At 49.7% G+C, this 23,876-nt stretch overlaps 1 protein-coding gene across 3 annotated transcripts in view; it reads left to right on the top strand.

Annotated features, from left to right (window-relative positions):
- Positions 1-17,901: 17,901 nt before the first annotated feature.
- The window catches only part of Fam189a1 (family with sequence similarity 189 member A1), a 151,483-nt gene continuing 145,508 nt past the window's right edge, over positions 17,902-23,876 (top strand). For all 3 annotated transcript variants that reach the window (XM_042698555.1, XM_042698554.1, XM_042698553.1), the window contains exon 1: positions 17,902-18,120. In XM_042698555.1, the coding sequence (XP_042554489.1) occupies positions 17,902-18,120 (219 nt within the window). The remainder of the gene's footprint in view (positions 18,121-23,876) is intronic.

Raw genomic sequence — 23,876 nt, 5'->3', positions numbered from 1 at the left:
CCAGGAGGCTGAGATCTGAGGTCACAGCTCAAAGCCAGCCCAGGCAGAAACATCTACAAGACTCTTTACCTCTCATTAACCAGCAAAAACAAACAAACTAGAAGTGAAGCTGGACACAAGTGGCTCACACCTGTCATCCTAGCTACTCAGGTCTAAGGATAGCAGTTCGAAAACCAGGTCTGTGAGACTCTCATCTTCAATGAACTAGTCAGATAAGGCTGGAAGTGGAGCTGTAGCTCAAGTGGTAGAGCTCCAGCCTTGAGCATAAGAAGCTTAGGGATAGCACCCAAGCCCTGAGTTCAAGCACCAGAATGGGGTTGGGGGTGGAGGGAAGAGTCTCATGGACTTGTCTGCCTGGGCTGAATTCAAACCTCAACCCTCAGATCTCAGCCTCCCAAGTAGCTAGGTTGACAGGTATGAGCCACCGACACCTGGCACATGTCCAAGAATTTTATACCATTGGGCAGTATTGTTTACACTGAGTTGGTAATAACTCTTAGAATAATGATTCATTAGTGAAATGGAGCCTGTAACCCATCAATGGTTTTATGATGTGTGTAAATCACAGCCTAAGATGCCTGTGGATTTCTGCGCACACGAATAACTCTTTGTCTATTCTGCTGAATTATAAGAGTCAGCTCAATAGTACATGCTTCTTGCTTGTTGACACTCACTTAAAGGACAATGTTAGAGATAAATTAGTCAGCCAAATTAAAATACAGTGGGGTGCCTCAATTTTATGATATGAAGTTTTATTTTCTCCAGGAACATAATTCTTGGCATCTTCCCAAATGGACTTTTAATTTGCTTCTCTGATTGAAACACTTACAAGCATCTTTGGCCTTCTTTGTGAATTTTTATTAATAAATAAAGAAGGCTTTATAAAAAAAAATCAGCCAAAAAATGATTCCAACCACACTCTTAATTCATGTGCATATCATGAATGCCTTAGACTAATTATAATTATTGGATCCTAATTGCAAAGAATAAAAATAAAACAGTACACTAAAATTCCTTTATACACAAGAGTGTATTACACTATTTGTCAACAAGAAACCCAAGGAATTACTACTTGAATTTGCTCAATACTTTACAACAGACAGAGGGCTGTGTTTGAAGGGTGGAAGAGGAAATAGTGCTGGGGTTAGAGCTGTCCTCAGAGCGCTTAGAGGAGGCTGGAAACATCTACCTGTTTCTTCTCTGAAGCTCTGATAAGAAGGAAAGCTATGTAGCAGATAACTTCAAGGTGTTGCTGCTCAAAGCATCACACCTTTACCCTGACCAGGTCACTCTACAGCACTCTGGGCTGGGCTAGGCTAGAGGGTAGACTCCAGCGTGCACAGGCTTCTTATCCAGAGTTGACCACCAGTACCTCTGGTATTATCTTTCTCACGATGCATGCCAGAGCCACGAGCTGAGTCAAACCACACGTGTCAGCTCAGACCAGGCCCTTCCCCCATTGCCCATACCCCACTGGCCAACCCCACCCCCATGGGGGAAGGGAAACACACTTGACCCACAGCAGGGGTTGGGGGGGAAGGCACGGGAGCCCATGGGTCAAATTACCACCCATGGTCATCCCAAGGCTTTCACACCATTTTTCCAAGCTGCACTTCTGGTCAGAGTTTCAGACCAGCTCCTCTTTCTGAGTCTGCATCTCCCACTCCGCACACTGCCTCGTCATGGAGCGTGGATGCGTGGTGTCAATTAGATTTATGATCTGGGGCAGTTCCTCCCTTTCTTTCTTTCTTTCTTTCTTTCTTCTTCTTCTTTTTTTTTAACCTTCCCCAACAGCCTTACCTCATCAGAATTCAGCAGGCACCTGGCCCAAGAGGTCTGGCAGTCAACACCAGCAGCCAATAATTTTAGGCGAATCTCCATGCATCAGCAGAGACAGCTTCCTTCGGATTTTACACAGAAGGAGCAGGTCTGCAATTAAAGCCCATAAATCACCTCGGGCTGTAGCTCACAGCTCTGTTCTGGCTCCCAGCTGCCATCATCAGGGTAGGCTCTCAGCCTCCAAATGGCTTGGCCCAGGTCAGGTGGTCAGAATCAGCTGACCTGGTTCAACAGCAGAAGTGCAGCAAGACCAGCCTGGGAGGCCCTGGGTGGGCGTGGTTTGTCTATGGCTCCTCCTACAAGTGAGGTGTGCCTTGGCCCCGCCCCCTTGTTATTGCTCCCTGGGAGACTGTGTGTGTGTGTGTGTGTGTGTGTGTGTGTGTGTGTGTGTGTGTGTGTGTGTGTGTGTGTGTGTGTGTGTGTGACACAGGCCTGCAGTGTTTCCTAGTTTGAAAGTCTGGGAAACCCAGACTCTCTGGTCCTGGGTTAGTGAGCTTTCCATTCATGAGATAAACAACTTAGGAGGAGAAAAGGTTAATTTGGATTCATGGTTTTGGAGGTCTCAGTCCATCATCCAGGACAATCCTTAGTCCTGGTCCTGTGTGGCTTTGGGCAAGGTAGAGGTAGAATATTATGACAAGAATCATGTGACAGAAGGGCTGGCGCTGCTCTGTCCCATTATTCCTCAGTGACAGCTTCCTCCAACTAGATCTCTCTCTCTCTCTCTTTCTCTCTTAAATTAAGGGCCTCACATTCTCAGTCTGTGTTCTTATTCAAGGCTGGTGTTCTACCACTTGAGCCACACCTCCAGCTGGCTTTTTGCTGATTTATGGGAGATAGACTCCTATGGCCTTTTCGGCCTCGCCTGGCTTTGAACCTCAATCTTCAAGTCTCAGCCTCCTGAGTAGCTGGGATTACAGGAATGAGCCACCAGTGGCTGTGGGCAGTTCCCACATCTTAAAAGTTCTAATACAGTTTTTAATTAGCCCCACAGGCTGGAAACCAAGTATTTACCACAGAAGTCCAGACCCAGGCCGGCCCATCCAGCCCATGGCTGTAAGGGGGAGAGTGTGGATCTGGGTCCAGGCTACATCTGGATTTTCTTCCCTGCTGCAGAATGGGCCTTGCAAAGAGCCATGGGCCTTTCAAAGACCAGGGCAGGAGCTGGGGACGTAGCTCCAGTGGCAGAGCCCTGGCTTAGCATGTGCCAGGCCCTGGGTGCAATGCTTAGTCCTGGAAAAACCATATTAAAGGCAGGAGTTGACATATTGCACCTGTGGCCAGGAGCCAAAGACGTTGTCGAGCTGAACATATTGACAGCTGGAAGATGTCCCCCGCTTTTCCACTTGAGTGGATCAATGGGGCCTAGACTTCCAGGACTAGGTGGCTCTCTGGTGCATCTTTCAGCTCCCTCTCTCTGGTCTCCGGGGAAAGCTTGGCTCTCAGTGTTGTCCCTCTCTCTGAAAGGCCGGACAGTGGAAGGTGGATTTGTGACAGGCTGGTGACCCGCGAGGTCTGGGAGCCCCTTTGGGAGCATCATGTGTGAGAGCTGAGGGCAGAGGGTGAGGCCGCCTTCGGTTTTGGAGGCCTCAGAGGAGCCGTGTTTGGGAGAACATCTCAGTTCAGTATTGGAAAAGGCTGGGCACGCGGCAAAGAAAAAAGTTCCTGTCAAAGACTCACACATTCACAGGGATTTCTCTGGCTAAGAAGTTGCAATGAGGGGCTGGGAAGGTGGCTCAGTGGTAGAGCGCTTGCCTTGCATGCATGAGGCCCTGGGTTCGATTCCTCAGCACCACATAAGCAAAAAGAAAAAAGCTGGAAGTGGTGCTGTGGCTCAAGTGGTAGAGCGCTAGCCTTGAGCTGAAGAGCTGAGGGACAGTGCCCAGGCCCAGAGTACAAGCCCCACAACCAGAACCCCCCCCCAAAAAAAAAAGTTGCAATGAGGGAGTGACATTGTCCAGAAAATAAAAATGACCTGACTTATAAAACGACAGCCCCTCTGTGCAACGCCTTAATGATAACAATAAAATTTTCCTAGTCGCAATGTGGGACTGGAGGCCTGACTCAGTTGGTAGAGTGCTAGCCAGTGAACAAAAGCATCAGGGACCCAGTTGGAATTTGATCTTGGACCAAAAAAAAAGAAAAGGAAAAAAAAAAAAACAGTTGCAGTGTACTATTTTTTTTTTCTTTTATAAGTCATGGGGCTTGAACTCGGGCCTGGGCACTGTCCCTGAGCCTCTCTGTACTCGAGGCTAGCACTCTACCACCTGAGCCACAGCACCACTTCCACTTTTCTGGTGGTTAATTGAGGATAAAAGTCTCATGGATGATCCCTGGGCTGGCTTCCAGCCCTGATCCTCAGATCTCAGCCTCCTGAGTAGCTAGGATTACAGGCGTGAGCCACCAGCACCTGGCTTGCAGTATACTTTTTAACAAAATTAAGGTTTTCGCCATTCAACTCGAGTCTTCATCACATTTTAGTACATAGGTGGTGAGACATTGATGCACTTGATAACCAAAGAAATGGATCCAATCTAATATCTTGGAAAGAAATATCTAAGAATGTCTAGCTCTGAAGCAAAAGTAGACACACAATCTAGTAATGATCTGAGATAGTAGCAGGGGTAAGAATGTCCTCCCAGAGCTGGGTGCCCATGGCTCACGCCTATAATCCTAACTCCTCAGGAGGCTGAGATCTGAGAATCACAGTTCAAAGCCAGCCCAGGCAGGAAAGCCTGTGAGACTCTTACCTCCAATGACTCACCAGAAAACCAGAAGTGGCACTATAGCTCAAAGTGGTAGACCAGTAGCCTTGAGCAAAAGAGCTCAGGAACATCGCCCAGGCCCTGAGTTCAGGCCCCATGACCAACAACAACAACAGCAAAGAAGAATGTCCTTCCAGAATGGGGGTACTGAGAACAGTGTGGAAGCCAAGGACGGTGATGGGCGTCAGCCATGAATGGGCCCAACCCAGCCCCTTTATCTGAGGTCTTGTCCGGCACTGCCAGCTAGCGCCTGTCCTCCATGGTTCCTTACCAGCGTGCCCTTGGGGCCAGACTCTGTGTAACCACAGGCCTTTAACTAGGAGCTCCCTGTGTGGTCACCAGAAGAAATCTCTGCTTCTCAAAGGTTGTATTCTCACTGAGGATTCAACATCACCTATAGCTTCTGTCTGCTCTTGGAGTCTGCACACATGCTGTAAATTCCTCTGACTAAAGATGCATCATCTAGGAAGGCTGTGTGTGTGTAATTCTCGAAGGGACGACCCCTTCCGATCCGGGCCAGCCCCAGCAATGCCAGCCCCGCTTCAGGAGCAGTGGGAGGGACCAATTCTCTGAGCACCTGGTCTTCAGACTTCTAGGTGGTGGGCAAAGGTGACCTTGAATTCAGCTTCAGTGTAACAGGTCCTGTGGGATAAATAAGAAAGACAATCTCTATGCCCTGGAGCCCTGACAGAACGGCCAGCTCTGAGGTGAATGTGTGTTTATCTCCTCTAGTGCACGTCTTCTAGAAGGGCACAAGGGCTTCTCCCTGGTGGCTGGTTGCAAGGAAACTGCAGAGGATTTCAGGCAAGCTGAGAAATATACAAAACATTCTCGGAGCTGTGATTATCTATCTATCTATGCACACACATATATGTATTATATACATATATGTAAATACACATACACATGCATCTATACACATATGCACAAGCATATAGGCCAGATGCTCTCCCTTTCTGTCAAGATGGCATTGCTGGTGAATTTTGTGGGGTCTTTTTGGTAGTGCTAGGGGTTTAAACTCAGGGCCTCACACTTGCTAGTGTGGCTCTACCACTTGAGCCACTCCTCCAGTTTTCTTTTTAAAAATCTTTATGGAGCTGGGCACTGGTGGCTTATGCCTATAATCCTAGCTATTCAGGAAGTTGAGATCTGAGGATCATGGCTCAAAGCCATAATCAGGGGAAAAAAAGCCATAATCAGAAAAGTCTGTAGGACTCCTGTCTCCAATTAACCAGCAAAAAGCTGAAAGTGGAGCTGGGCTTAGGTGGAAAAGCTAAGGGACAGCACCAAGGCCCTGAATTCATATTCTCTGTCTGTCTTTCTGTCTGTTTGTCTGTCTCTGTCTCTCCCTCTCTCTCTCTCTCTCTTTGTCTGTCTTTGTCTCTGTCTCTCCCTCTCTGTCTCTGTCTCTCTGTCTCTCTGTCTCTCTGTCTCTCTGTCTCTCTGTCTCTCTCTCTCTCTCACACACACACACACACACACACACACACACATGTCCTGGATATTGAACTCAGGTCCCAGGCATTGCTGCTGAGGTTTTTCACTCAAGGCTAGCTCTCTATCACTGGAGCCACAGCTCCATTCCATTTCCAGCTGTTTGGTGGCTAATTTGGTGCATAGACTTTTCTGGCCTAGGCTGGCTTCAAATCACAATCCTTAGATCTCAGCCTCCTGAAGAGCTAGGATTACAGGCACGAGCCACCAGACCCAACAATAAACTGATTTTTAAAAATGACTCAGACAAAGATATGTTTATATATATATATATATGTATATGTGTGCATGTATATATATATGTATATCCAAAATATAAGTGGAGTGAAATGAAACATATACAGAAGAGAATAAAGGAAGATGGTAGACGCACCGGAAGTTGGGATGGAGGCTGCCTATGGCTCCACACTGGGAGGTGGACTGTGGGTGGGAGGCCAGGTCAGGAGACGGAGCACATAGACCCCTGAGCTCTTTCCCAGCTGGTGCAGAATTCAGTGATCTGTTCATTCTCCCCACTCTCTGCTGTGTTCCAGATTCATTCCCAGGCCTGGCTACTTTCTGAACTTCCAGCCAGAAGCTACTTGGAGAAAGCAGAAACAGCCAAGACCCAGGCTGTAAAGTTTCTGAAGGCAAAAGTAGATCCCAGTACACTAGAGCAGCTGCTCTAGTGCTAACAGAATCTTCCAGAACAGACGTGAGCTGGTTTTTCTAAACAGTGCTGGGGATCAGACTCAGGCCGCGAAGAAGGTGTAAAAGTGGCCACTGCATCATGTCCCCCCGGCCCCGGGGACCTCAGCCTGGCTGCTACCCTGACCTGTCTGTAATGGGAAGAGTACCAGTTACCAAAACTTCCAACCGATGCTGGGAGTTGGTTGTCAAATCCTAATAGGGAAATGCAAGTGGTATGAAACATGTTCTACCACCCCCTGCCCCAAGAGCCCACAATTTCATCAGAAAGGAATTGAAAGGAAATGGGTGAAATTTCATGAGCATGAAGGCCTCTGGGGTTCCACCAAAAGACCAAACCTAGGGGTCATGGGCATAGAGTAACCTGTCCAAACTGAAGGCATAGATCACATCATTAATAGACCAATAGCAGAGAACCACTCATTACTCTCAAGGAAGAGAAGGTCATCGAGGTACAGGAGTCTTTCAGAAGGTGAGATCGGGAAAGAACAACCCAAAGACATTTTATAGTCAAACAATCAAACGACAACAACTAACTACATAAAGCCAGGCGCTAGTGGTTCACAGCTGTAATCCTAGCTACTCAGGGCTGAGATCTGAGCAAGCCAGGGAAAGGAAATATGTAAGACTCTTATCTCCAGTTAACCACCAAAAAAAACAACCCAGAAGTGGTGCTGTGGCTCAAGTGGTAGAGTGCTAACCTGGAGCACAAACAGGCCCAGGGGCTGCGCCCAGGCCCTGAGTTCAAGCTCTAGGACTGGACAAAAAAAAAAAGCAAAACACGAACTATATAGAACATTCTAGGATTTACAGGATTAGTTGAAATACTTAACACACAAAATCAAAGAAAGAACATTGAAGGCTGTAAGAATAAAGAAAAAATATCACATGTAAAGGCAAACCCATCAGTATAACAGTAAATTTTTCAACAGAAACTCTTAAAGCAAGGAAGGCCTAGAGTGATGTATTTCAGGCCTCGAAAGAAAATAACTGTCAGCCTGGATTAATGTATCTAGTGAAGCTATCTCTCATAATAGAAGGAGAAATAGAAACCTTCCATGATCACCAAAATCTAAAAGCAAGTCATGAGCATGAAACCCACACTGCAGAAGAGGTTTGAAGGAATTCTATGCATGGAAGAGGGAAAGACAGGGAGCCAGGAAAACACAGGAGAGAATAAATTCCACCACAGGGGTAGATGAACAAATGAGAATTGGAAAAGAAGAAAACATCCCATAATACTGCCAGGACCCAGATCTCATCTTCTCTCTTCTGGCCGTTTCTATAGCATGTCCTGTCCTCTGACTTTTCTGACGACTCTATCATCCATTTGTCACCCTGCAGCTGGGAAGAGCTCCATATTACATCACGGTGCCCTTGTAATCATTGTAATCATTGGACAATCTCGCGATAGTCCGATAGTCTCCAGATTCTTCTGCCTTTGAATCTCCTGTCCACTGGCCTTTGCTCTCTCTTGCCCCAAGGTCTGTGCACGTATTGTTTTTGTGTCCTGAGATTCTCTTTTGTGACTCTGTACAGTGCTATTTGGCCAACTTGATGAGATGTAAAAATTGAGGATCAGTTACTGTTAGGATCAGTGTGGATCAGATGGGCTCTGAACTGAGTGAACACGCTGATGGCCAGCAACTCATGGCAAGAAGCTTTCTGTCCAGAGGCTCATGAAGTAGTCCCCAGAAAACTAGAAGATGCCTGTCATCCTTGCTACTCAAGAGGCTGAGATATGAAGATCAAGGTTCAAAGCCAGTCCCAGCAGTAAAGTCCATGAGACTTTTATCTCCAAGGAACCACCAGAAAACTGGAAGTAGTGTTGTGGCTCAAAGTGGTAGAGCAGCAGCCTTGAGCAAAAGAGCTCAGGGACATCGCCCAGGCCTTGAGTTCAAGCCCGATGACTGACTCCTCCCCCCCGCAATCTCTGAAAGAAAGACATTCTCTAACAATGGTGAGTATGAAGAGTCAGATTCCTTATTCAAAAAACGTTTTACAGAACTCAAACATTCATAAATTTGAATGAATCTATAATTGTCACGTGCTTCACACAAAAATAAGAATATCATCATCATTTTAAATAACTTCATTCTGGCAGTCAGGTGTATTCGTAATATTCCTCAGGGGTGAAATATTATATAAAGTTTCTTTTACTAGCTTTATAAAAATTAAAAGACAAGGCAGATTTGAAGCCTTTCGAGTATGAATTGGTGCATTTATTTCATCTGCAAATGATAATAAATCCTTTGTTATTTAAAAAAAAATGTAAAAGATTTGATTCCAATAGTTATAGGATGGACTGAAGGTCTAAAAGAGTGACTTGAAAATCTTAGCTATAGGGCTGGGATGTAGCTCAATGGAAAAACGTTTGCCTAGCAAGTGCAGCTCAGTACAAAAAAAATCATATATATAATTTCAAATCTTGGGAGGCCTTCTCTGCTTGGAGTTTCAGGGTTGGCACATGCTGGAGGTTTTTCTTTTAGTTGGTTGTGGGGCTTGGTCTCTGGGCCTGGGTGCTGTCCCTGAGCTCTTCAGCTCAAGGCAAGAGCTCTACCATTTGAGCCACAGTGCCACTTCCAGTTTTCTGGTCGTTTGTTGGAGATAAGAGTCTCATGGACTTTCCTGCCTGGGCTGGCTTCCAATCACAATCCTCAGATCTCAGCCTCCTGAGTAGCTAGGATGACAGGCATGAGGCGTCAGTACCCAGCGGTGTTGGAGGTTTTGCGAAGGTCTCCAGCTCTGTGCTTTTCGGCAGTCGGAGCTCTGCTATGCTGGGTTTGAGTGACATGTGGCCTGAATTAAAGGACTGAGAATTGAGAATGTAGAGAGGTATGGGGGGAAAGGGCCAAATTGTGCATTTTTGCGTAATTCAGACTCACACAGATGCTCCCGCACAGGAAGAAAGGCTTGCATCGGAGTGGGCGGGGCAGGCAATTTGGATGTGTCTTTCTAAGTCTTAACAGAAGAACAAACAAGAACACAGAGCTGTCGTTTTTCATCCTGAGGTGACTGACACACAATTATTATTCGAGTTTGGCTGATATCCCTAGGATGAAAGATTGTGCAACTCAACAATGATGTGTTCACGTTACCCTTTTTATTTTAGATGGAGTCTGAAAATTATATGCCAAGGCAGACAAAATGTGGACTCTACTGGTTTCCAATATAAATTCAGTAAATATTTGTGTAGTATCTATCTGTCTTGTCTGTCTGTCTAATTAGCTGTGTTGGAGATTAAACTCATAGTATTGATTATGCCAGGCAAAGTCTCTCCAGCTTCCTTCCTTCCTTCCTTCCTTCCTTTCTTCCTTCCTTCCTTCTTCCCTCCCTTCCTTCCTTCCTTCCTTCCTTCCTTCCTTCCTTCCTTCCTTCCTTCCTTCCCTCCTTCCCTCCTTCCCTTTCTCTGCCAGTCCTGGGGCTTGAACTCAGGGTCTGGGCACTGTCCCTGAGCTTTCGTGCTAAAGACTAGCACTTTACCACTTAAGCCACAGGCTCCACTTCCAACTGTTTGCTGGTTCATTGGAGATAAGAGTCTCATGCACTTTCCTGCCCTGGCTGGTTTGGAACTGTGACCCTCAGCTCCCAGCCTCCTGGTAGCTAAGATGACAGGCATGGGCTAGCGTGCCTGGCTCTGGGGTAATGCAAAGTACTTTGGTTCTTTGAGTGAGGGCAAGGGTATGTGCCAATGACATCTTGAGTCCAGTTCCTGCTCTCTCGGGACTCACATTGGACCCATGAAGACAAAATATACACACTGCACGCTTAGATTTGTATGGTTCTGATATGCATGAAATTCAGTTACCATGGTTGGCTTTACTAACACCAGTCTCTCAACAACTCGGTTCAGATTTCAGTTACCACACATGTGAACTGTGACTCAGTGCACAGTACAAAACTCATAGAAGGCCACATGTAAATAGCACACACACACACACACACACACAGACACAGACACACAGACACACGCACACACACGCATGCGCCATCACTGACCAATCATAGAATTTCATCCCCAGGCCACAGACACGGGCCTCACATCTCTTACTGTCATTCCATGGCCAGCCCCTTTGCTTCGCAGTGACACACGGGTGGCATTTGATGACTACGGGTAACGGAAAGGAAGAGGTGGCCAACAACGATGAAAGTACATGAAAGAAATGAAGAGGTGATGAAGGCAGAGGGAATTGAATGTGAGCAGAGTTCTAGAAGAAAGAGCTCCCCCCTGGCTTCCAAGTCCTTATCTTGGAAGTGTGCTCATAGAAACTTCCAGACAGAGGTTCAAGTCACACAGAAAGAAGCATCGTTGAGTCGCACATGTCAGGGATCTGAGTGGTCTCAAAACTGGAAGTGTCTGAGTTCCTGGAGGGTAGAGGGTTGTGGACTTAGGATGGGGGCAGGGGAGACAAATGGGGGGCCAGGCCAAGAGGCAGAGCATGAACCCACTGTGTGGAGGAATGCTCACGTCACTGTCCCCAAGGAGAGCTGCTTGGCGCTCAGCCACGCATGCTCTTAATTCCAACAAATCAGGGGCGTGGTCAGTGCTGCAGTACACTCACATGCACGTGTGTGTGTGTGTGTGTGCGTGTGCATGTGTGCACACTGATATCAGGGCTTGAACTCAGGTCCTCACACTCATCTTTCTTGATCGTGGCTGGAACTCTTCAGTCTAGTTCTTTTTGCTTTTGTTTGTTTTTGCCAGTCCTGGGGCTTGAACTCTGGGCCTGGGCGCTAGCCTTGAGCTCTTTTTGCTCAAGGCTAGCGCTCTACCACTTGAGCCATGGCTCTACTTCAGGCTTTCTTTCTGAGTAGCTTATTGGAGATAAGATTTTGCATTTGCTCTTCCCCTTGTTCAACTTGCTCTGAAAAACAGCCAAAGCCAGGTGTCCTTGTCAGAGTAGAGACCAATACATAATATACTTTCTTCTAATTTGGTCTTAAAAAAAATAGCAGCCCTAGCCAGGTGCTAGTCATTCATGCCTATAGTACTAGCTATTCAGGAGGCTGAGATCGGGAGGATCGCATTTCCAAGCCAGCCTGGGCAGAAAAGTCTGTGAAACTCAATCTCCAGTTAACCATCAAAATGCCAGATTAGAGCCATGGCTCAAATGCTAGAGCACCAGAGCAAGAAACTGAAGGAGAGAGAGGCCCCAAGTTTAAGCCACTGGACTTTCCCCTCACAAAAGAGCAGGCTATTGAAATATAATTCACCTCCTTTGAAATTCAATCAGAGTGTACAGTTCCTCCCAGTAGGGTGCACAAGCCTGTAAATCCAATACTTGGGAAGTTGAGACAGAAATATTATGAGCTGGCTACTCTTGTTGTCGGTCCAGGAGTAGGACTTGAATTTGGTATCTGATGCTTTAGCTCCTTGGCTGGCACTCTACCATCAAAGCCACACCTCCAACCCTTTATCATTATTATCTGGTGCCAGTAGTATAGCTCAACCTTCTGCTCAGCCTTTTCACTCATACCTGGTGTTCTACCACTTGAGTCACAGCTCCAGTCCGATTTTTTTGGCTACTTATTTGGACACAGATGCTCTAGGACTTTTCTGCCTAGTCTGTGATCCTCAGATCTCAGCCTCCTGAGGAGCCAGGATGACAGACACGAGCCACTGGACCCTGGCCAGTGACATTGTGCTTTTGTTTCAGGGTCTATGTGTTTGTTACCAGGTAGAAAACTCCCTTGATTTCCCCTGTGTTGATCTGGTGCCTGTGGCCTTACTGAACTCACTGGCTAGTCCTACAGATTTTTCTGTCAGGTGCTTGGGGTTTTATTTACACTGATGGACATGCATCTGCAAATAGGGATATTTTGTTCCTTCCTTGCCAATGTGTACATGATTTATTTCTTTTTTTCATGCCCTATCACAGTGGCTGGAACTTCCCGTGCCACGTTGAATGAAGTGAGATGAAGATTCTCGCCTTCTCTCTCATCCTAGGAACAAAGCACACAGTTGCTCACCATTAACCATGATGTTAGCTTTAGTTTTTTGTTTGTTTCTTTGTTTGCTTTTTTATAGAAGTTTATTTTTTCTATTCTATTGCTTAATCAGCTTCCATGCTTGGTTGGTGCTTTAAACCACTTGATCCACACCTTCTGCTTTTTGCTGGTTATATAAAAGAGATAAAAGAGGGAATCCCTCAGTCTTTTTTTTTTTTTTTTTGGGTCGGTCATGGGGCTTGAACTCTGGGCCTGGGCGCTGCCCCTCAGCTCTTCAGCTCAAGGCTAGCACTCTACCACTTGAGCTACAGCGCCACTTCTGGTTTTCTGGTGGTTCATTGGAGAGAAGAGTTTCATGGGCTTTCCTGTCCGGGCAGGCTTTGAACCACAGTCCTCAGATCTCAGCTCCTGAGCAGCTAGGATTGCAGATGTGAGCCACGGGCGTCCGGCTTCCTTCAGTCTTTTCTGCTGGAGCTGATCTCAGACAGCAATCCTTTAGCTCTCAGCCTCCTGAGTGGCTATGTTTACAGGCACCTTGCTTTAAAAAAAAAAAAGTCAGGGCTGGGAAGGTGGTTCAGTGGTAGAGTGCATGAAGCCCTGGGTTCAATTCCTCAGTACCACAGAAGAAGAAAAAGCCGGAAGTGGTGCTGTGGCTCAAGTGATAGAGTGCTAGCTTTGAGGAAGCGCAGGGGCAGTGCCCAGGCCCTGAGTTCAAGCCCCAGGACTGGCAAAAAAAAAAAAAGTCAATGAAGTTGTTCTGGGTGAAGGTGGCTCTCCTTTTTCAAAACCAAATGATAAATTTAACTTCATTATTTCCTGCTCCGTTGATGGATGAGGATGATAAAGTCTCCTGTGGCTTGGCTCATAATTTTGATAGGTTTTTTTTTTTTTTAACCTAAAGGCAAAATCATTTCTTTCATGTGTAACTTTGCTTGAGTCAGTGTGTATGAATATGAATAACTGCTTATTCTAATGAAATCATTACAATATGTAGATTTCTAATAACCCGGTTTAATAGTGTGAGTTGAAATAACTTAACCAGAACTTCCTTCTTAACCTCATTACCCTTCCCCCACCATCCACCAGCACTGATTTCTCAAGGGACCGTCGCAAAATTGTAGTCCGTAGCAGCTGGGAAGGGGGGAAACATCCCACCGGGGCCCAGCATTTAGGGTACAGAATTAGACTGAATAAATAAGAGTACAATTATCTGCCAAGTACCGTGTCAGGGGTCCAGGAGGATGGCTGGTGGAATGACACCTGTCTTTTAAGAACTTGTTAGGAATGCAGCCATGCAACCCAGCTTTCTGAAAGGGCACTGGCGCATGCAAAATGCTCTTCTAATAATATTCACGATCGCACTTAAACCTCCGCGCAGAATCTGGAAGGAAGATGTGTTTCGAGGCTCCCTCTTCTCTCTAGCTTCTTGTCCCTCAGTTAGTCATCCAGTGACCCCCCCCCCCCCCGTGACTCAAGGGACAAGGAAAGTGGCTGTGTCCCACCTGTCAGTCTCTCCACGTGCAGGTATTCCGGTACACTTCCAGCCTCCAAAGGCGATAAGTGCGTTTGCTCCAGGGCTGGTGGATGAGCAGGGGAGCTGGTGTGTGTGGGGGGGGGGGGGGGGTCCACTTCCGTTATACATCGAGCTCTTTTGGGCATCCATGGACAAGGTCATGTGACACTGGGTTTTTTGTTTGTTTGTTTTGTCTGTTGTGGGGCCTGAACTCGGCCTGGGCGCTGTCCCTCAGCTCTTCAGCTCAAGGCTAGCACTCTACCACTCTATCCCTGGCCAGTCCAGCTTACCCTCTCCCCATTCACCCTTCTCATACAGCTGGCATCACAGGCTTGCGCCACCACACTGGGTTTTTATGGGTTGAAATGGCGGTCTCCAGGACTTTTTTGCCTGGCCTGGAGAAGAACCACAATCCTCCTGATCTCCACCACCCCAAGTAGCTAGGATTACAGACGAGCCACTGAGCTCAGCTTTCCTCTCTCTTTAAGTCAGGGATTTTGTTTGCTTTGTTTGTGGATGTTTCCTGAAGAGAAGAAAAGAATGTCAATCCAAATGCCCTTCCGTAGACGAATGGATCAAGAAAATGTGGTACATATACGCAATGGAATTCTATGCTTCCATCAGAAAGAATGACATTGTTCCATTCATAAGGAAATGGAAAGAAATGGAAAAAATTATATTAAGTAAGCCAGACCCAAAGAAAAGCAGATCACATGATCTCGCTCATCTGTAATAACTAGTCTATGTAGAAGATACTCTAAACAGGGGATCTCAAGATCCTGAACGCTTAGTGCAAGGAAGCATATTAAGCATATTAACATGAACTCCAACTTTTGGGAAAAAGAGGCTTTCATTAGACCCTCTATACAGTTTGGTCTTTTTCTCTATTGTTTTTTTTCTCCATGGTTTCCCTCATTTGCAATAATTAGTATACATCTAGGATAATTTTATCAGATGAGCAGAAAAGCTCAAAAGCTGTGTACATATGACTTTATGAGATGATACTAAGCCAGGCGCCGGTGGCTCACCCCTGTAAAACTAGCTACTCAGGAGGCGAGATCTGAGATCATGGTTCAAAGCCAGCCTGGGCAGAAAAGTCCATGAAACTCTTATCTCCAATAAACCACTGAGAAAACCAGAAGTGGTGCTGTGGCTCAAGTGGTAGAGTGCTCGCCTTGAGCTGAAGAGCTGAGGGACAGTGCCCAGGCCCAGAGTTCAAGCCCCACAACCAACCAAAAAAAAAAAAAAGAAAGAAAAAACAGTTGTTTAAGGATACAGGTGGACCTGTTGCAACAATGAGAAGTACAAGTTGTCATGTCCCAAACGAGCTTTACAGTGTCGGTGGGGGGGGGGGGGGGAAGGGGGGAAGGAGAAGGATTGGGATTGGGGGGGGGAGGGGGGAGGATGGGAAGGGAGGTGAAGGGTAAACAAAGGAGGAGGCTGCAATGCTTGGTAAGAAATGTATGCATTATCCTGCCCATGTAATTGTAACCCCTCTGTACAGTATGTTCACAAATAAAATTAAATTAAATTTTAAAAAAAAAAAGAAAGAAAAAAAAGAAAATGTCTTCAGGATATTGAAATTTGTATCCAGTGCTTTAAACAATGCCCACTAGGGGCTTAGTCCTTTTTATGAAGAAGAGAGGGGGCCAGTGTTTGGCTACAGGCCAGCATTTTGAGGTCTGGCTTCTTTATCTGTGGAATTCCCCAACCTCTGTTCCTCCCATGGACCATCCCATTAAATTGGAAAATAAATCCAATTCACAATAAGGTGTTGGCTGATAAAGGCTTGAGCTATTGCCCCTCCAAGGAGAATTTACATTTTAATAGAGGCCTTCAAGTCTCAAAAGAATCAATATCTCTAAGGGGAAATTTCAAGCACCAGCAATTGATATGTATTTTTTTTTAGAGAGAGAGAAAGCATCTCCCTGTTTCTGATCCAACTAGGTGCTCCTTATATCCTGCTAGACCCCACAAAGAACGGTCTTCTGAAGGGACCTGCCATTTCTGTTCCTTTTTTATTTGGTGCCAATCCTGGGGCTTGAACTCAGAGCACTGTCCCTTAGCTTTTTTTGCTCAAGGCTGGTGATTTACTACTTGAGCCCTGCCTCAACTTCTGGCTCTGTGTGTGTGTGTGTGTGTGTGTGTGTGGTTAATTGTAGATAAGAGTCTCACATACTTTCCTGACCAGGCTGGCTTTGAACTGTGATCCTCAGATCTCAGCCTCCTGAGTAGCTAGGATGACAGGCGTGAGCCGCCAGCACCAACTTGTGAGATTTCTGGCCCCCTTTCCAACACAAGCAGTGCTCACTTTGTGCCATCAAAAGGGCCGCCGAGGGATTCAATGGACATTTCCAAGCTGCCTTAGTGGTCTGAGCAATGCTTCCTAATCCAGACCCTGTTGGCCAGAGAGTGGGGGTGGGGGTGGGCGGCCTTGGGCAGCTGAAGGCCGGTGTATTTCACTTCGTTTTGCTCAGTCACATGCATTTATTTGTTTAGTTATTAATTCTTTTTAGTCATGGAGGCTTGAACTCAGGATGTGGGCGCTGTTCCAGAACTTCTTTTGTTAAAGGCTAGTTAGTACTCTGCCACTTGAGCCACAACCCTTTACTTCCAGCTTTTCTACATTCCTACCCCCTACTTTTTTTTGGGGGGGGTAGGTCAGGGGGCTTGAACTCAGCACCTGGGCACTGTCCTGAGCTCTTTAGCTCAAGGTTAGCATTTTTATCACTTTGCACCACAGCTCCACTTCTGCTTTCTTTTCTCTCTGTCTCTCTCTTTTCCTTCCTTCCTTCCTTCTTTCCTTTCATTGTGGGTCTGGGCGCTGTCCCTCAGCTCAGCTCAAGGCGAGTTCTCTACCACTTGAGCCACAAGCACCACTTCCGGCTTTTTCTGCTTATGTGGTGCTGAGGAATCGAACCCAGGACCTTCTGCATGCAAGGCAAGCATTCTACCACGGAGCCACCTGCCCAGGCCCACTTCTGGTTTCTGGTGATTCCTTAGACAGAAGAGTCACCGGGACTTATCTTTCCCAGGGCTGGCTTCGAACCGTGATCCTCAGATCTCAGCCTCCCGGGTAGCGGGGGTGACCTGCGCGAGCCGCCGCCGGCGCCCCGGCTTTTCCGGTCGCTTTGAAAAGTCCCAACTTTTGACTTTGCGGGCCAGCGAAGGGCGGGGGCACCTGCGGGGCGCGGGGACCCGGGCAGGTGCGGGGCAGGCGCCGCGCGTCCCCGGTCCCCCGCCCCCGCCTCCTCCCCCCGCGCCCGGGTCCGCGCCGCGATCGCGGGGCCGCCCCGTCGCCGCCGCGTCCCCCGCCCGTCCCGGCTCGCGCCCGGGGATCGGGGGCGGCGGGGGCTCGCGCCCGGCTCGGTGGCAGCGGCGGCGGCTCGCGCCCGCGCTCGGCCCGGGGAGCGCGCGGGGCGGGCGGGCGGGCGAGGGCGCAGCGCGGCGCGGCGCGGCGGCATGGGCGCGGGCATCGGCCGGGGCTGCGGGCGCCCGGCTCCCCGCCCGGCTCCGCCGGGTCCCGGTCCCCGCGTGCGGCCGCCTCAGCCTCCCCGCGTCCCCGGCAACTTGCCCCGGAGCCTCGGCGCGCCCGGGGCCGGGCGGGAGCGGGCAGCGGCGTGAGGATCCCCCCCCCCCCCGGCGGGCGGCGCGATGCCTCCGGCCGGCGGCCCCCGAGCCCCGCGCCCGGCCGCCTGGCCCCGCAGCCTGTCCCGCCTGCGCCAGTGCCCGGGCCGCTCCCGCATCGTGCTGGCGCTCGGGGCCACGCAGATGGCGCTGGGATGTGTCATCGTGGCCGTCAGCTTCGCCGCCCTGGCGCTCACCACCTCGGCCCGCGTCCGCCACTCCTGCCCCTTCTGGGCCGGCTTCTCGGTGAGTGCGTGCGGCCCGCGGGGGCCGGGGCGCGGGCGCGCGGGGGCCGCCAGGCGCAGGGCGGAGCGGCCGCGGCGCGAGGCGCAAGTTCAGCACTCAGGGGGGCGGCATGAACTCCGGGGACCGGCTCCGACCCGCGCTCGGGGGCATCGCGTCCCCCGTCCCCACCGCGCTCAGCCCCGGAGTTACTTTTCTTCGGACGCAGAACGCGGGTGCGGGTCCCTGGCCGCCCGCGAGGGTGGCAAGCGATCGATCGGACGCCCCGGGCGGCCGCGGGTCGCGGGCTCGCGGGTGGGGGGGGGTCTCAGTGCGCTGGGGACACAGCCCGGCTGGGGCGGACGGCCGCATCCGAAGCGGGGAGGTGGGATCCGAACCCCGGGCCAGTGCGGCGGCCGTGGTCAGCGCGCGCCTCCCCCGGGCGCCGCAGCCCGAGCCCGGGGCGGGTGTGTGTGTGTGTCCAGGCCCGCGGGGGGCCGTGGGGTCCCCCTCACCCCCTCGCCGCTCCCTGACACGGCCTAGGGGAGTTGCCCCCCCACCCCCCCGCCCAGGGCGGGCAGTGTGCGCGGCGCCCAGGCCGCCAGGATGACCGATCTTCTTTGGTTAGTATTTTGTATTTGAAATTTTTCTTTCTTTTAAGCTCTTGAGCAGCAAATCGGAGGACCCTGCCTGGCAGAGACGCGCAGGAATCTCTGTTCGTCGAGTGCTTCTTGTTTGATTTACAGTCCAGGGCCCATTTTTGGCTTAAAAGGAATCAGCAACAATATTTTGTACTGTTTGGATGCAAGTTGCATTGCTTTGTCCGTCCCCAGCCCCGCGCCGTATTGAAAAAGAATGCACAGAGAACGGGAAGGAGAGATGCCGAAGAGAGATATAATATATACTACAATAATGTATAATACTATATAATATAATATATACTACATAATATTCTATATCTATCTATCTATCTATCTATCTATCTATCTATCTATCTATCTATCTATCTATCTATCTATCTATCTATCTATCTATCTATCTATCTATCGAAGCGCCCGGGGTCTGGCAAACCTTGGCACTTACAACTACACTTGGTTTACAGTGAACAGGCAAAGGCTTAGGACCAAACTCTGGCGTTTTCATTCCACTTCGGGAAGCCAAGCCGAGTCTGTGTCTCGAATGTCTGCTATTTGCTCTTGAGTTCTGAAGAAGACGAAGGAAAAGGCAAACAGCAACCACCACCACCCGCTCTGCCCCGCGTTGCTTCCCTGACCTCTTTCTCTCTTTCCCTCTGCAGTTGGGGGGTGGCTTTGTCTTCCTGGGCCCCCGCGAAGGCCGCAGGGGATGACCCGGGTCCTCCCCAGGGACCATGTCCAGCGCGTGTTTCAAGCCTCAGAGGCTGCGTCCTGCAGCGGGGAGGAGAGCTGGAGCCCGCGGGGGTGGCGGCTGCGGGTGTTCGAATCCAGCGGGGCGCGCGGCAGGCGGGCGCGGTGGGAGGCCGCCTGGCCGGGCGTCTGCACACATCTGTTGCTCCGATTGGTAGCATTACTTCACAGGCATTGTGCTCCGGTCTGTCTGGCGGGCGCGGAGGCTGCAGTGGGCCGCACCAGCCGGCAGAGGGCAGACCGGGGAACCAGCTCCATTTTCTTCCTGGCTTCTGGAGAACACAGCTCGCTTCTCTTCCCCGACCTTAGCTCTTCACCCAAGGGGTGGATCAACCTAACAGGGGTGTGGGGGGTGTGGAGAGACATGCATCGGACCCAGCTGAAAAGCTACCCGGGTGGGAAGAATGCACGTCCGCGTGGTTTCGGTTCCCGCCAACTCGGTTTGGCCTCCTAGGACCCGCGCAGTCATCCCAGCGGGTTCTGCGGCGCGCGCACCGTGCGCCAGGCTCCGGGGCACAGCAGCGACCCTAACCCCAGCCGCTTACCTGGTAGCCGTGGGAAGGGAACTTCTTCATTGGCCCTGGGCGCCTTCGACGCTGTGATGTCTTCGGCCTTTTGGCAGAAAGGATGGCGGCCGCGATGACTTTGACAGCGGTGGGGTGTGAATAAGAAACGCAGGCTCTGTGCCAGGTCCATCCAACCCCCCCACCCCGATTCCAACCCCCCCCCCACCCCGATTCCAACCCATGGCCGGAAAACACTCCGAGAAAACCTGCATCTCCGCTCTGAGCGAACAGACTTCTTTCTTGTCATCCTTTTCGAAGCAGTGCAGTAGATCGCATTCATGGTAGCAGGTGCCCTGTGCCACCGAGCGCCGAGGCATGGAGGAAGGGTGCTGGGCCGTCTGCTCCATGCTAGAGTGTTTGCCTGGCACGAGCAGGATCCTGGGTTCAGTTGCCATCGCTGCCAATACACACTGTGTGTGTGGGGGGGGGGGGGGTGGGTGTGTGGTGTAGTTTCTGGGTAAATACTGCAAGATTTTCCATGAGAGACTTGGGCATCTGTGGAGTTTGTTCCTGCGAGGGGTCCTGGTGCGAGTCCTGTGGGACACTGATGCTGATACTGAGAGTGATGCTGATAGGGAAACCCATACTGGTCCTGATGCTACACAGATGTGGACAGGGATTCTGAGACTGGTCCTGATGCTACACAGATGTGGACAGGGATTCTGAGACTGGTCCTGATGCTGACACAGATGTGGACAGGGATTCTGAGACTGGTCCTGATGCTACACAGATGTGGACAGGGATTCTGAGACTGGTCCTGATGCTGACACAGATGTGGACAGGGATTCTGAGACTGGTCCTGATGCTACACAGATGTGGACAGGGATTCTGAGACTGGTCCTGATGATACACAGATGTGGACAGGGATTCTGAGACTGGTCCTGATGCTACACAGATGTGGACAGGGATTCTGAGACTGGTCCTGATGCTGACACAGATGTGGACAGGGATTCTGAGACTGGTCCTGATGCTACACAGATGTGGACAGGGATTCTGAGACTGGTCCTGATGATACACAGATGTGGACAGGGATTCTGAGACTGGTCCTGATGCTACACAGATGTGGACAGGGATTCTGAGACTGGTCCTGATGCTGACACAGATGTGGACAGGGATTCTGAGACTGGTCCTGATGCTGACACAGATGTGGACAGGGATTCTGAGACTGGTCCTGATGCTGACACAGATGTGGACAGGGATTCTGAGACTGGTCCTGATGCTGACACAGATGTGGACAGGGATTCTGAGACTGGTCCTGATGCTACACAGATGTGGACAGGGATTCTGAGACTGGTCCTGATGATACACAGATGTGGACAGGGATTCTGAGACTGGTCCTGATGCTACACAGATGTGGACAGGGATTCTGAGACTGGTCCTGATGCTGACACAGATGTGGACAGGGATTCTGAGACTGGTCCTGATGCTGACACAGATGTGGACAGGGATTCTGAGACTGGTCCTGATGCTACACAGATGTGGACAGGGATTCTGAGACTGGTCCTGATGCTGACACAGATGTGGACAGGGATTCTGAGACTGGTCCTGATGCTGACACAGATGCGGACAGGGATTCTGAGACTGGTCCTGATGCTACACAGATGTGGACAGGGATTCTGAGACTGGTCCTGGTGCTACACAGATGTGGACAGGGATTCTGAGACTGGTCCTGATGCTACACAGATATGGACAGGGATTCTGAGACTGGTCCTGATGCTGACACAGATGTGGACAGGGATTCTGAGACTGGTCCTGATGCTACACAGATGTGGACAGGGATTCTGAGACCGGTCCTGATGCTGACACAGATGTGGACAGGGATTCTGAGACCGGTCCTGATGCTACACAGATGTGGACAGGGATTCTGAGACTGGTCCTGATGCTGACACAGATGTGGACAGGGATTCTGAGACTGGTCCTGATGCTGACACAGATGTGGACAGGGATTCTGAGACTGGTCCTGATGCTACACAGATGTGGACAGGGATTCTGAGACTGGTCCTGATGCTACACAGATGTGGACAGGGATTTTGAGACTGGTCCTGATGCTGACACAGATGTGGACAGGGATTCTGAGACTGGTCCTGATGCTGACACAGATGTGGACAGGGATTCTGAGACTGGTCCTGATGCTACACAGATGTGGACAGGGATTCTGAGACTGGTCCTGATGCTACACAGATGTGGACAGGGATTCTGAGACTGGTCCTGATGCTGACACAGATGTGGACAGGGATTCTGAGACTGGTCCTGATGCTGACACAGATGTGGACAGGGATTCTGAGACTGGTCCTGGTGCTGACACAGATGTGGACAGGGATTCTGAGACTGGTCCTGATGCTACACAGATGTGGACAGGGATTCTGAGACTGGTCCTGATGCTACACAGACGTGGACAGGGATTCTGAGACTGGTCCTGATGCTACACAGATGTGGACAGGGATTCTGAGACTGGTCCTGATGCTACACAGATGTGGACAGGGATTCTGAGACTGGTCCTGATGCTGATACAGATGTGGATATGGATGCTACTGATGTGGGTATGGATCCTGACACAGATACTGATGCAGATTGATATGAATGTTGGCATGGATACAGATGCTGATACAGATGCTGGTATGGATGCCGATGCTGATAGTGCTGCTGATAATGATGCTTGCCCTTTGACTCTGAAAATCAGTGAAACCATCTTCCCAAGATGTTCTTCATTGAAGAAGGATGATGAGGGTGGTTGGCTTTGGGAGGACCAGCACTGAGGGCTGTAGGCTATACTCTGGCTCTCTTTGAATCTTCTGGAAGGAGGTCTGTGTGTCCCTTGGGCATTCTGACTTTCTTGGCCCTCTGTGGTTAGTACGTGGTGAAGAGCCACTGTGGAAGCACCTCTCCTCTATTTAAGAAAGAATAAAAATAAAAGCCATAGTATGGGAGTGTGGGGGGCTGGTGGCTCACGCTTGGAAACCTAGCTATTCAGGAGGCTGAGGATCTGAGGATGGAGGTTCAAGGTCAGGTCTGAGCACAGTGCTTACTTGCATAAAGTTTTGCCAAGAGAAATGGGGTGACACAAAGGAGGGAAAGGAGTCGAGGGTTGGGGGAGATCAAGAGGCCAGGGGCCACCCACGTGCAACAGCCAGGGTCCTTTCTCTGTCACAGAAGACAGAGAAAGAGCTGCTTGGAAGCCATCCACCTGGGTTTGGGCTATGTGATCATTGTTCTTGGGGTTTTCCCTACTTTCCTGGTCCCATAGCCCCCACCCAGCTGGATGGTCAGTTCAATAACATTAAGCTAAGAGGAACCAGGTGTAAATCATTATGCCGAACATTGTCTATAAACAATCTGAGAGTTGGTTCAGGCTCTGTCTGGGACCCCAGCACAGGTGAATGTGAATCGCTAATTGGTTCATTTCCTTCTGTTTTGATGCAAGGCGGTACAGCTGATTCCAGGTTCTCTGGGAAGTCCTACTTCGCAGCTGACCAGGTGTTTTGCACCTCAATCAGGGTTTATTTCCCTGCGCTCTACTAAAGTGTTGTAGTATTTTATTTTTGTTAATGTGTGTCTGATTTTTTTCTGGCTTCTTTCTGCATTTCTGCCCGAGGGCTTGGAATAGAAATTCCATACATTTTCTGCTTTGCTCCAGGACCGATTTTCCCGTTTAGTTTTCCTAAGGCTTACTTTAGAGTGCCTTTAATGGCTTGGTGGTTCCTGGCTGTCCTTTGAGGCATAAGGGATGGGAGCAAAGAGGCACTCAGTGTCTCCTTTGCTGTGAAGGGAAACAGGGCTAAGTCCTGTCTCTGGTAGGGTGGCTACAACATCTGGCAAGCTTCACTGTGGC

The sequence above is a fragment of the Dipodomys spectabilis genome, unplaced genomic scaffold (assembly GCF_019054845.1).
Source record: "Dipodomys spectabilis isolate Male_0828 unplaced genomic scaffold, ASM1905484v1 ptg000233l, whole genome shotgun sequence".
Lineage (NCBI taxonomy): Eukaryota > Metazoa > Chordata > Mammalia > Rodentia > Heteromyidae > Dipodomys > Dipodomys spectabilis.
This window is presented reverse-complemented; position numbering and strand designations above follow the sequence as displayed.